The sequence below is a fragment of the Cynocephalus volans genome, chromosome X, assembly GCF_027409185.1.
Source record: "Cynocephalus volans isolate mCynVol1 chromosome X, mCynVol1.pri, whole genome shotgun sequence".
Lineage (NCBI taxonomy): Eukaryota > Metazoa > Chordata > Mammalia > Dermoptera > Cynocephalidae > Cynocephalus > Cynocephalus volans.
In genome coordinates, this window is record NC_084478.1 from 50072706 (window position 1) to 50086661 (window position 13956).

Consider the following 13956-nt stretch of genomic DNA (forward strand, 5'->3'; position numbering starts at 1 on the left):
TTCAGCTAAGTGTTCTAGGTCTCTAGTCATGTGTATCATAATTATAGTCTTCATCTTAATTTTCGCACCTTTCATGTTCTTTTTGTTCTAATTGTCTCTTACTCATTTTAAAAAATCTCCTTGATATTACACGTACCTTTGTAAGCTACTTCAAGTTGGCTTTTGGAATAGATAGAGAATAAATATATAACACATCAGTGTCAGTGCACATATGGCTCAATGAGAAGATGAGGAAAAGAAGAAAGATAATGGTTTTCTACAATTATGCTTTCACTTCTATGACACTCTGTGGTTATAGCTAAATTTAGTCATAAAATAAGATACAGAAATAAATATTTGTTTATATGCTAATGTAGTTGTTTAATCTTTTTCATTTTTAATGATATATCTGGGAATTTAAATCCATAGCTGGCAGAAAGAGCCATTATTAATTGTGATGTAGACAGAATCTAAGATAGGATGTGGTATACATAAATAGGTAATTATGTTTGCATAATATCTGATAATGATAAAACTACACATTTTTTTGTTTAAGAAAATAAAATATTTTCTGTGTCCTATTGGTAAAAGCAAAAAGCTATGAAATTATTTAGTCTAGCTTAAGAGATATTTACAGAGCTACCTAATACCAGTATTCAAGTCTATAAAATAAAATGCATCCAGATAAGTGCATAAATGATTTCCATATATATTCAGAATTAAGCATTATTTCTTCTGGGAAACCTTCCTTGGTATCCCCAAGAGCACTCAGGTGCTTCTTTCCCATTTTTCTCTAGTTTTATATACACATCACAAATGAAACATTTAATAAATTGCAGCCTCATTATGTACTTGCTTGTCTAGCATTCTGCTAGATTGTAAACACTTATGAGTAGTGTTGATATATTTTCATCTGTTACTCATCAGAACTTTGAATTGGGTGGGGGTACTTATTAAGTGATTCCTATAAGTTCTAGTTATAGTACTATATGTTTTGCCTGCATAATTATATTTATTACTGACAACACCATGGGTAAATATTCTGATCCATGTTTTCCAAATAAGGAAAATGAGGCTGGATCATAGAGCTTGTACACAGTAGGATTAAAATCCAAATATTTAAATGTTAAATGACGTAGGAGAATTTCTAAACTACAATGGCATCTGAAAACCAGATTCATCATCTTTATTCCTAGGAGGAATCTCATGGAAATTATCATAAAGGGATTTTAAAAAGGCAGCTAATTAGAGGAAGCTAACATCACGTAGAGGGCAGGATGGAGTCCAGACAACTCCACTTTCCCCAATGCCATTATAGGATGCCAGACAATTAGGCATATAAGCAGAATGTTTTTTCATAAAGTGAAGGCTACAACTTGACAGACTTATGCACATACAGAATCATAATTTACTTTTCTATTGCCTTATTATGTATGAATGGATAACCAAGGATCACAAAACATTAGAGTAAATCCTTCAACATAAAACACTGAGACCAAGGAAAACAAAGCAACTGACCTCACAGAACACAGAGATAATTTGGGTAACAGATGAAAACTTAAAAGCCAGAGACATTTATAAAACTGCTGTACCCCAATTTAAGAACAGGATGCTATGAAATATGGATACTTGAATACAAGAGAGTGCTCTCTCTATATATGTGTATGTATGTGCGTGTGTGTGTGTGTGTGTGTGTGTGTATAAATATCCTAAAAGAAACAATTGGAAAATAAGTCTTATTACAAAGAGAGAAAAAAGCAATAAGATGAAAAATACTAGTGATAGAATAGGCCTATAGAGGATCAAACTAACAGATTTACTATCCAACAACTAAAGGTTGGAAAACAACAGCACCAAAAATGGAGAGAATATTATCAAAGAAATAATTTAAGGGAATTTTCCAGAGCTTATGAAAAACAACTTCACAATTAAAAAACTCACTGGTTACCCAGTACAGTGAATAAAATAGACCCCCTTGATACATTTTGGACAATACTAGATCACGATGGAAGATCCTAAAAACATCAAGAGGTGGGGAAAAACAGATTGATAGTAGATTTTCTCATAACACATACTAAATAGTACAAGGCAGTAGAGCAATTTTCTTCAGAGTTATGAGGATTAATATTTTCACCTTAAAATAATATATCAACTAAAATATAAATCAAGTGTAGGGGTAGTATAAAAAGATACTTAGAAATGAAAAACCTTGGAAAATTTACCCTCCCATACTTTTCGTAGAAGGTTTCATAAGGATTTTCTTCAGTAAACAAGTGAATAAACTAAGAAAAAGAAAGATATTAGTTTCCATGTAAAGAGAAATAAAGAATATTCAAGATTGACATTTCTTCAGTAGTTCTGCAATCAGTCCAAATAAGAGGAAAAGGAATGCATTTCACAAGAATTTACCAATTTTCCCAGCTTAAAAAGGAGTCAAAAGATACTGTGAATATTGATAGCCTAAGAAATTTGGATAAAATACATTTTTACTCCAGGAAAAGTAATAAATAGGATATAAGTCTGGTGATGCATGTTTGAGGGGAGGTTGACATATCTAAGGGTGTAGGTGAGCTAAATCATCAAATATTATATCTAAATGTCAATAGATTATTTCTGAAGTTGATATAACATAAATAGTAGCAAAGATATATGGATTATTTAGATTTATAGAGGTAACCATTAGATTAACTAAAATTAATTGTAATTAAATGTGTTCAAAGTAAGTGGCTCAGGGACAGGATCTCTGGATATAGGGCTTGCTTTTCATTTTAAACTCCCATGCATAGTTAAGATATTAATGCATGTGTGAATTAAATTTTGAGAAAAAATTAAAAATTAAGGGAAAAATGAGAAGATATATGTGCATGTACAAGATGATCAAAATATGAATATGTATATGAATTATTATTGTGTGCACACATATATGTATATGTGTTTAATTAATACTCACTTGACAAGTATTAAAAACTTCAAGAAGTCAATATTTTAAAATTTGTCTATATTTCTACAGACCATAAATAATGCAATAGTGAATAAAGAGGAAAAAAACGTATTGCTGAGAAATTAATGGCAGGTAGTCTGCTGGGTTCACCCAAGTGATATATTTTCACAAGCTATCTCCTGAAGAAGCAAAAGTAGTACAATTTTACATAGTGTGAATGTTTGCATTACCCCAGAATTCATATGTTGAAACTCTAACCCTCAAGGTGATGGCATTATGAGGTGGGGCCTTTTGAGGCAATTAAGTCATGAGGACAAAGCCCTCCTGAATGAAATTAATGCCCTTATAAAAGGAGTCCCAGAGAGCTGCATCACCCCTTCCACCATGTGAGAACAGAGCAAGAAGGTGTCATCTATGAACCAGGAAGTGGGCCCTCACCAGACCATTAATCTCCTGTGCCTTGATCTTGGACTTTCCAGCCTTCAGAACTGTGAGAAATAAATTTGTTTTTTATTAATGACCCAGTTTTTGGTACTCTGCTATAGCAGCACAAAACTAGGACAGTAGATGTCTGTTATTTTGTAAGCTACCCAATTTATGATATTTTGTTATAGCAACCCAAACAGATTAAGACACATTTACATGCCATAGATCTTTAGGATTGCTTACAAATAGTCAAAATTACATTGTATTGAATGCAAAGGGCGTTATTGAATGTGACACACACACACACACACACACACACACACACACACACACACACACACACGATATGTCCAGGTGACAGTTTAATAAGAGTGCCAGCTCTGGATTTATATTGCCTGCGTTTGAATCTCTACTTCACCAGTATACTAATGTTTAATATACATTAATATATTTATTATGTAAATGCATAATTATGCATATATTATAATAAACACCTATGTGTGCATATAAAAAGACTGGGAGGAAATGAACTAACAAATTATGTTTGTCTGATGTGATTCTAGGTATTTTTGTTTTCCTGTTCATACTTTTCTGTAACTCAAATTTTCACCAATGTACAGGTTTACATTTATGATAAAAATAGTAAATGTTAATTTCATTAACAGGAAAACAGGTCTTAAGCTAAAATATCATAAGTTTTGTGTGATTATTAGGGAGAATTTCCACATGAGAGATTTGACATACTGGAACAAACTGTTAGGTTTGTGAGTGAAAGAAGGAGGGAGGGAAATTTAATCCTTTTCCCTGGCCTCATTCTACCTAAAGGATGGAGAATAGCTCTCAAGTTTTCAACAAGAGAAAAGGTTCTGTGGCAATGTCCAAATGAACTTGCATTACCACAGTTATGTTCCATAACAGACATATAAGAAGCATAACTACTATAGTTTTAGAAACTGGGTGAGGTCTTTTTATAATGTGTTTTATTCTGGGATTTGATTTACAGTAAATAAGTGGATGAGCAGAGAATTATTTTCCCTCAGATTTAACTTAGTCTGGATATAGTCACAATCATAAATATTCAGACTTTATAAATTATATATATTCCTTTAGCACGGAGCAGTAACTGAAGAAAACTAACACAGGCTAATGACACAAGACAAGGGCCCCATTGAAACTGGGCTCCAGAGTATTTTAGATACTATTTAAAATGGCCCCCATTTTCTACTATTTTTGTGTTTGATATACTAGTACAGAAATAAAGGCTACAGTTTGAAAAGTTACTCGGGTTAATATAAAGCTAAAAACCGAAAAGATAATCAGTAGTTATAATCTGTCACTTTAGACTGGGTAAACATAATTGAATGAAAAGGTAACAACTAAAATTCAAGACTTGTTAAAGTTTGTTAGTGGCTATCAAATTAGTTATCTCCTGTGGTACTGACATGGATGTTCTCAGGTTATCCTTGTATTATTTAATATGAGTATTTGCTGTCATTAGCATCTGCTGGCATATCAAATATGATTCGTTGATCTGGGAAAATTCATGCTCAAATTTAATTTTTCAAGACTGTTCTCTGGGGGTTTCTTTTATATTTCATTTTTGAGAGTGGGATAGTAGAAACATTAAAGTATCATGAGAACACAATTTGATAAAAAGGAGACTTTATAAAATATTACACTTTGAGAGTATATATGCATGCATATATTTTATATCTCTATCTATTCATCTATACTGGGCTTCTTTGAGATAGGATTATGAACCTTTTGCTTTTTTTGTTCTTCATACTTTCATAGTTTTTAAATTTTCAATAATGAGCACAGATTTTTATAATCAGAAACAACTATCATAGCATAATATATATTACATAATTATATATGTATACTCATGAGCATACATACATAAAATTAATTATATACTTAATTAAATGTAAATATAAAATTTTAGCATGCCTTGGTTTCAGTTTCCTGCAGGGAACAGAACTGTAGTACATAAACAAACAGCTTATTGTCTCATCTCTATGGCCCATATGCATGCAAAATAAATTAAAATTAAATAAAGCCATAAAAATCAGCTGTTTTACGTTTTTAGAATTGTTCTAACAGAGTAGGTGGCGAATCCCAGAAACATGAATATCTTATCTACGACTATGTCTGAGTATGAGCTTTTCATCATATATCTATAAGTTAAAAAATCCAAGTCAATTTTTTATAATTATAATACCTATTAAATCTCTAAGGTTGATATGTTCAATAAAGTAAAATTTTAAAAAATAGTTACTTTGGAGAAATTGTCACAACACTCCCTGTTTGGGAAAGGGAGAAGTCAGCGGCATCTCTTCCAACAATTGTAGCATTGTACACTAAGTTTTTCAAGCTTGAATTTTTCAGTAGAATCTATGAAGTAGCAAAGGATATAAATAAAATCATAAATTTAAAAAATATATAGCTACATCATTTATTATTTTAATCAAAGATAATTACACATTTTAAATATGAAAATATGTATTCTTAATGTACACTGACTGGAGAGAAAGTTAGACTTTGTAATTAAAGACAGTAATTTATATATACACACAAACACACACACAAATATATGGAAAGAAAGAGAGTTTAGCTGAAGTGGGCAGAGAGAAGGAAATGATGGGTGTACAGATTTGAAGACAAAAATTAGCAATTTGGATTTTCTTTTTATTGCAAAGGGAAACCACTGAAGCATTTTTAACAGACAACTAACATAATACAGTTTACAAAAAGGACACTCTGCTCAGTGGAGAAAGTATTATAAGGAGTGTATATTTAAATACATAGCTCCAGGCTGGAAATGATGGTGGTCTGGTTTCTAGAGGCGGTAGTTTAGAAAATGTGTTCCTTCATTACGAGAGAGAATATTTCTTGAAAAATGTGAGTCAGAAGGTGTTTATATAGAATATAATGGGGATTCAATAAAATATATTAGGAAGACCAACAAAGATTTTCTCCTTGGCCAAACTCTAGTTAGGCTCCTCTGAACTCATTTTCAGCTAGACCCCATCTTTGGTCATGTTCTCAAGAGCCCAATTTCAGCAAGAATCCTGCTAAGTCATTTTATCCAGAATCCCTCAGCTTTGACATTTGATTACTCTTGATATCTGACCAAGTTCCTCATTCCCCACCATCCCCCCAGGTGATGTCTGACCACTCTGGCCTGCCTTCAGTATGAACCTTGTTAGGTTAGTTTAGCCAGAACACCCCCTTACCCCTAAAATTTCCTCTTAGAAATTTTCCATTCTCTGACCTCCCACTCTGCTCCTTGGCTATAAATTCCTACTTTTCCTCATTGTATTTGGAGTTGAGCTCAATTTCTCTCCTCGATTGCAAAAACGCATTGCAGTAGTCTATATATCCATCATAATAGTCCTGGATAAAGTCTGCCTTATCATCTTAAAAAGTGCCATAAATAATTTTCTCATTAATAAGATACAAGGGTATCACGGAAAATACTAACTCAGAGGAAAGAGGACTTGGGAAAACAGATGATTGGCTAAATAAGAATGAACAAAAGGTGACTGCAATTAAGTCCAGGAACTATAGTCATAGATATTTGAAGAGTGAAAAAGCAGCAGTATGTGTGGTTATTGTGACTCATAAGGGATATAGTGTAGATTTGGTGAAAGATTAAATTAACCACTTTCCTAGTTCAGTGAGAACTTCTGTAACTACTAGACTAAGTGTATTGTTGCTGAAGAGTGTGTGCCTTCAGTTTCTTGAAGGATTTGAGGGTCTCATGTTGCTCATCTACCTAGATACGTAAGTTATAATGTGGGTAAGACCACTCTAATGTGATATTTTTATGTAGGCGTATATGTATTTACATATGTATGTATGTATTTCAAATATTTGTTAATATAGTGATTTTAAGTCCCAGAGAGCTAATTTCCATTGTTTTAGAAGGAAGTGTTGAAAATCATAGTAGACTCATTGTGAACTGTTACTGATTTTTAGTTCTGGAACTTCCATAACCAGCCCTGTGAACTTAAGGAAGCCACTCATTCTCATTATTTCGTATCCTATACATGACACAAAAGCACTGGGCTCATCTGTGGCCAGACTATTCTACCCAACTCTAGAATTTCATGCAGAGGTGATGAGGACTAGATAGGGGGAAGGAACAGCTGTTCAAGAGAAGGAAAGAAAATTTTGGAGTCTACATTCCCCTTTTACAATGACAGCCATCCTTTAACTGTTGTGTTTCTGTGTAAATTTTGTATTAAAAAAATAGTTTGATTGCTTTTAAATGTCTTAGAAAATCACTGTTTTTTTACGGATCGCTAATTTTTTTTCTTTGATTCCAGCATTCTATGTTTCTATTACTGACCCATAGCTATGGAAATACTTTTTCAATTCTACTAGAATTTTTCAATTCTGCAGGGTTGCTAGAGTTGGTAAGAATGACATTCTATATCTTAGTCACTGCCATTTATGGTGTTGAATCAGAGGGGCAAACCATGACAAAGATTTGCAGTTAGCAATTAACATATCACTGATTTTCTTAAATGAAAGTTAAAATCAATGTTTGTTCATTTAAGTTTCCTATTGTATTTATATTTAATTTGTAGTTTTCCTTCAAAAACTCATCTTACATTTATGAAAATAATAGATAGGTATAACTGCACCACTTCATCTATAATCTTAAGGCATGAACATTAATTTCAGTAAAGAGACAAAATAGGGAAAGAAATCATGTTTCCATTTAAATGTGCTTTAATTTAGTTTTTAACATCATAATTACAATTTATGTTTAAACATTGGCTAGTGTTAATATTAACTACTTTTTTAAAGTGGTAAAAATTGGATGGTGTAAAGAAATACAATCAAACATGTGGACAGAATTAGAGAACTGATAGTAATAGTTAACTATAATAAATCACTGTTTAATCTAATTCAGAGTCCTCCTATCTCCTGCAGAGTCTTCTCCAATACAATTAGAGCTCAAGTCTAATTAGAACCCCAAAACCTTGAATATCATTGCACTTAGGAAATTATCATAGTAAGTAATGTTGAAAAAATTCTTCAGGGTTTTATATCTTTTTTATGACAAAAAAGGAAAAAGATAATGTTAAAAAAAAGGGATTGTAGCTTAATATTTGCTAACAAAAAATTAGAAGGAAAGGCTTTCCTTTTCTTTCCCCAAGTTGTGGTCTCTAGACTTTGAGACAAGAACCTGAGTTTTTCCCGATTTTTAATTAAATCTTTACCAACCATCACTCACAGACAACATCATGGAGCCTACACAGTTATTTTCTCAAAAAGGTTACAATGACAGATCAAAGATCATCAAGATATAGCTTTTGGAGACCAAGTACAGATAAGTTTTGCAACAAACGTATAAAATCATTCCCCTCCCCAATTAAACATAAGGAGGGATACATAAAACAGCCTGAGGAAAAGGAATAAACATGAATCTTACCAAAGTAGTAAATTAACTTTTATATGGAATAATACTATTTTGTATAAAATGGGAATAAAGAAGGAGGAGTCATCATTTTGTTGCAGGTGGTGATTATTATTAAGGAAAAATTATTCCTTTCACTCCTCTAGAACTTTGGCTTAGAAGGAGCAACATTTGATAAGGCTTATTCAATTTTAATAAAATTATATCATGTAGATACTTGCTGCTCATTTTGGGGTGAGAAAGAAATATCTAAAACCTCTCTCAAGTGTTTAACTCCATGCATATGTTGGCCCCAAAGATAGCCTTACCTGTCTCAGCACGGTGTCATGTAGAGTACAATGAAAGGGCACCACCTTCTTGGGGAGGTATGTAGGGAGCCTTTCATACATGTAGACACACAGCATAAGCATCAAGATTGGATTTGCATCACAGATATCAGTAGCCTAGTTTCAAAGAAGAGAAATCTAAATTAGAGGATATATGGATAAAATATATAAAAAGAGAAAAAGCATAGGACACCAATTATTGATCTACTTTAAAACATTTTTAAATGTTTGTGATTCACAATGACACTCAAATGAAGGTAGATCAAACAGAATATTGATCTGAATCAGAAAAGCTTGACGTAAGTATTAAAAAATGAATTATAAAAATTCTAAGTAGAACACTGACTTTACAGCCTCAAAAACTCCATAAAAATTAGAGCTGGAGTTCTGGTCAAGATGGTGGAATAGACAGTTGCCAGCATCACTCTCTCCCACAAAATAACCAATTTACAACTATTAAAAAGCAACAACAGCCAAGCTGAGGCCACTAGAGCTCAGGAGTAGAGGAGAGACCTAGGAGTGCATGAAGACAGTAGAAACCATGATGAGAGAAAGAAGGAACCGCTCTGAACATTTTGAGTCCCAGCCACTTCAAGGATGGTGAGTGCACAGAGCAAGAGCCAGCAAAAGCTGCATCTGTTCCTTTCAGAGGAAGTTACTTGGAGGCAGCAGGGAAGAAAAGGGCCTTGGTGGCTCACAAGGATAGCAAGACTACTAACAGAGTTCTCGTGGACCCACATAGGATTTACAGGCCACAACAAACTAGAAAAAGGAGCCACTCAGAGTCCTGTGAGTCATCACAAAGGACCAGCGCATGGCCTGCCCCATGGGAAGTGTTTGGAGTGCAGGTGATGGGGGAGGTGGGCCCACAGGGAGAACACTGGGGCATAGCAGGGACAGCTGATTGCTCTCCAATTAGCATAGGTCCATTCAGTGGAGACTGGTTAGGAATATAGAACTTCAGGGGGTGCAGTTTGCTGAAAAGACTCAGGCCCAGACCAGAGTTTTTACACAAGCCAGGTATACCAGATCTCATGAGAGATGGAAGTACCTATAATGTCAACCATTAAAACCTCAGCTGCACAAAAAGCCTTCCCCAGAGAATCAGCAGCAAACCAACAATTTAGCTCAACCACAGAGCTCAAGTGCTGGTCCCAAAAGGAAGTCCCCCCATTTTATTACTAACCAAAGGACAACAAATTAGTTCCAGTGCAGAGTTTAAATGGTAGGAACAGCCAATAATCCAACACAGAACTGAAAGAAAAAACAAAATACACACAGACCAGAGACAAAATTTGGTATTATCTAGGAAAGGTCTCACATCACCAAAGAACATCTATAAAACCTAGAAGGACCAGAAATCCCCTGGGCTACGAAGCCATGGAGGGGGGAGGGCTGGGGGCCTCAGCCATGTCCCCAATGCCCTCAATCAGCCTGGTGATGACCACTGAACTGCCACAGGAAACAGCTGGGCTCTCCTGAGCTGGGACAATGGGGGGGCATCAGACCTCAGCCACACCTCCCTGACACCCACAATCAAACCAGCCACAAACACTGAGCCACTGCAGGAAGTGCACCAGGCTCTCCCGAACCAGGGTGGTGGGGGGCCTCGGGCCTCTGCCACAACCCCCCATGCCTGCAACCTGCTCAGCAATGACCAAGACACTGCTGGAAGCCCCCTGGTCTCCCCTGCAGGAATGAGGGGGATGCCACAGGCCTCAACCCCACCCCTCCTCCTTCCTCCTTCTCTATTGGAGGCACTAGCCAGAGCAATCAGGCAAGAGAAAGAAATAAAGGGCATTTAGATTAGAAATGATGAAGTCAAACTGTCCCTTTTTGCAGATGACATGATCCTATATATATAGAAAAACTTAAAGACTCTACCAGAAAACTCTCAGAGCTGGCTAACAATTTCAGTAACATTGTAGGATACAAAATCAACACCCTAAAATCAGTAAGTGGCATTTTATACACCAATAACAAACCAGCAGTAAAAGAAATAAAAAAAAGCAAGCTCATTTACAACAGTCATCAACAAAATAAAATACTTGGGAGTCAATTTATCCAAGGAAGTGAAATATCTCTACAATGAGAACTACAATACACAACTGAAAGAAATTAAAGAGGACACAAAAAGATGGAAAGACATACCATGCTCTTGGATTGGAAGAACTAATATGATGAAATGTTTATTCTACCCAAACAATCTATAGATTCAATGCAATCCTCATCAAAATACCAATGACATTCTTCACAGAAAGAGAAAGAACAATCCTAACATTCACATGGAACAACAAAAGACCCTGAATAGCCAAAGAAATCCTGAGCAAAAAAATAAATAAAGCCAGATGCATAACACTACCTGATATATTATATTGCAAAGCTATTGTAACCAAAATAGCATGGTACTAGCATAAAAATGGATACTCAGATCAATGGAACAGCAAAGAAAACTCTGTAATCAACCCACATACTTATAGTCAAATGATCTTTGACAAAGACAACAAGAACATACATTGGGGAAAAGAGTGCCTCTTCAATAAATGGTGCTGAGAAAATTGGACATCCATAAGCAGAAGAATGAAACTGGACCTGTACCTCTCACCAAATACCAAAATCAACTCAAAATGGGTTAAAGACTTAAATATAAGACCCCAAACCATAAAACCACTAAAAGAAAACATAGGGAAATCCCCACAGGAAGTAGAACTGGGCAAAGACTTCATGAATAAGTTCTCAAAAGCACAAGCAACAAAAGAAAAAGTCAGTAAATGGGATTATATAAAACTAAAAAGCTCCTGTGCAGCAAAGGAAACAATTAACAGAGTGAAAAGACAACTTACAGAGTGGGAGAAAATATTTTCAAACTATACATCTGATAAGGATTAATATCCAGAGTATATAAGGAACTAAAACAACTATACAGTAAAAAAAAAAAAAAAAACAAAAAAAAAAACCCACAAATAACCCAATTAAATGGCAAAGGTGAGGAATAAACATTTTTCAAAGGAAGACATACAAATGGCCCATAGATACATGAAAAAAATGCTCAACATCACTCAGCAGCAGGGAAATGGAAATCAATACCACACTGAGATAACATCTCCCCCCAGTTAGACTGGCCATTATTAAAAAGACAGAGAATAACAAATGCTGGTGAGGATGTGGGGAAAAGTGAACTCTTCTACACTGTTGGTGGGACTGTAAATTGGTGACACCATTATGGAAAATGGTAAGGAGCTTCCTCAAACAACTACAGATAGAACTGCCATACAATCCAGCATTCCAGTGGTGGGTATATATTCAAAGGATTGGAAATCACCATGTTGAATGGATATCTGCAACTCCCATGTTCATCACAGCTTTATTTACAATTGCCAAACTATGGAACCAGCCTAAACGTTTATCGACAGACAACTGGATAAGGAAAATGTGGTATATATTCAATGGAATACTACTCAGCCATAAAAAAAATGAAATTCTGCCATTTGCAGTAACATGAATGAGCCTGGAGAAAATTATGTTAAGTGAAATAAGCCAGATACAGAAAGAGAAATACCACATGTCCTCACTCATAAGTGGGTGCCAGGAAGGAAGGAAGTAAATAAGGAAGGAAAGAAAGAAAAAAAGAAAGAAAATAAGAAAGAGACCACAATAATACCTTGAACTTTCAAAAGGAGAGAACAATCCTAAGGATACTATGGATGGGTCGGGGGAGGAAAGGGGGTTGAAGAGTGATAGGCAGGATAAGGGGCATAAAGAAAAATTATGATTTGCAATAATGAATATGCCAATAAAAATAAATATAGAAATAAAATTTATAAACAAATCAATGTTATAAAGGATTAAACTAACAAAAGAAACTTATAAAATGTTTATAGAATGTGTGATGTAATGGCACCCACCTGTATGCCCATGTTGAAGCCAATTTCACGAAGACTATTTACAATAATCAGGGAATTGTGCAGATACTGTTCAGGACTTTTTGGTTGTGTGTACATATTTACAAAATAAGACTCTATCTGGAAAAGACAACAATCAAACCTTTTGGTAATGGAATAAAAATTTCTCCTTTTTAAGTGTTCTCTGTTGTTCAGCAAAAAATCATTTAGATATTAACATTTGTCATTAATAGATTATTGTAATAAAAATGCGAGAATAAGCAAAAAGGCATTGCTAGCCATTCAGATTCAGGTGTCTGACTTAAAATTAAGACATTTAAAGAGAACATTTTTCAGAAAATGTACGTCAAATTTTAATCACTAAGTTCTTTCAAATGATAGATCATTGTGCATAAAAATGACTCTTACCAAAAACGGGCAATAAGCTCCCAACTGTGTTGCAAAAACAAGGCCATCTAATAGGTCTTTGTCAAAATTTACTATCCATCTCTCAGAGGGAATAGCACCTGTTTCATAAAAGAGGCAAAGTAAATATAACAATAGTATTGCTTTGTTAAAAGGCATCTTATGGAAATTAGCACAATAGGTAAGAAAACTTTGTCTCTGCTTGAAAAATAAAAAGCATATTATTTCACAAATAAAAACTAATTTTAAACCTCAGAAGTTTAACACTATGAAAGATGTCTGCATGGCTTTATAAGCTACTGCGAGCTATCTCCTTTATTTCTATGTGAACCACTTTGAAAACTACACTACCATGTAGTAAAGGAAGACAAATCCAATATTTCAACATTGCTCATTCTGTTGAGTATCTTGAGGCTCAAATGTCTGATCGATGATCATCAACATGTGTAAGGAGGCTCAAAAGGCATGTGGTTACTGGTAATGTAGAGTTTTAGTGCCGGTTTCCATATTTGTTGGAGAAATTCCTCCACATATAGAGTCACCATA

General features: G+C 34.5%; 1 protein-coding gene across 1 annotated transcript in view; it reads right to left on the reverse strand.

Moving 5' to 3' along the window:
- Positions 1–13956, reverse strand: part of CFAP47 (cilia and flagella associated protein 47) — a 578552-nt gene that overhangs the window by 321024 nt on the left and 243572 nt on the right. Inside the window, 4 exon segments of the mRNA XM_063084619.1 lie at positions 5625–5740; positions 9086–9220; positions 13009–13125; positions 13414–13511. Coding sequence (XP_062940689.1) covers positions 5625–5740; positions 9086–9220; positions 13009–13125; positions 13414–13511 — 466 coding nt within the window.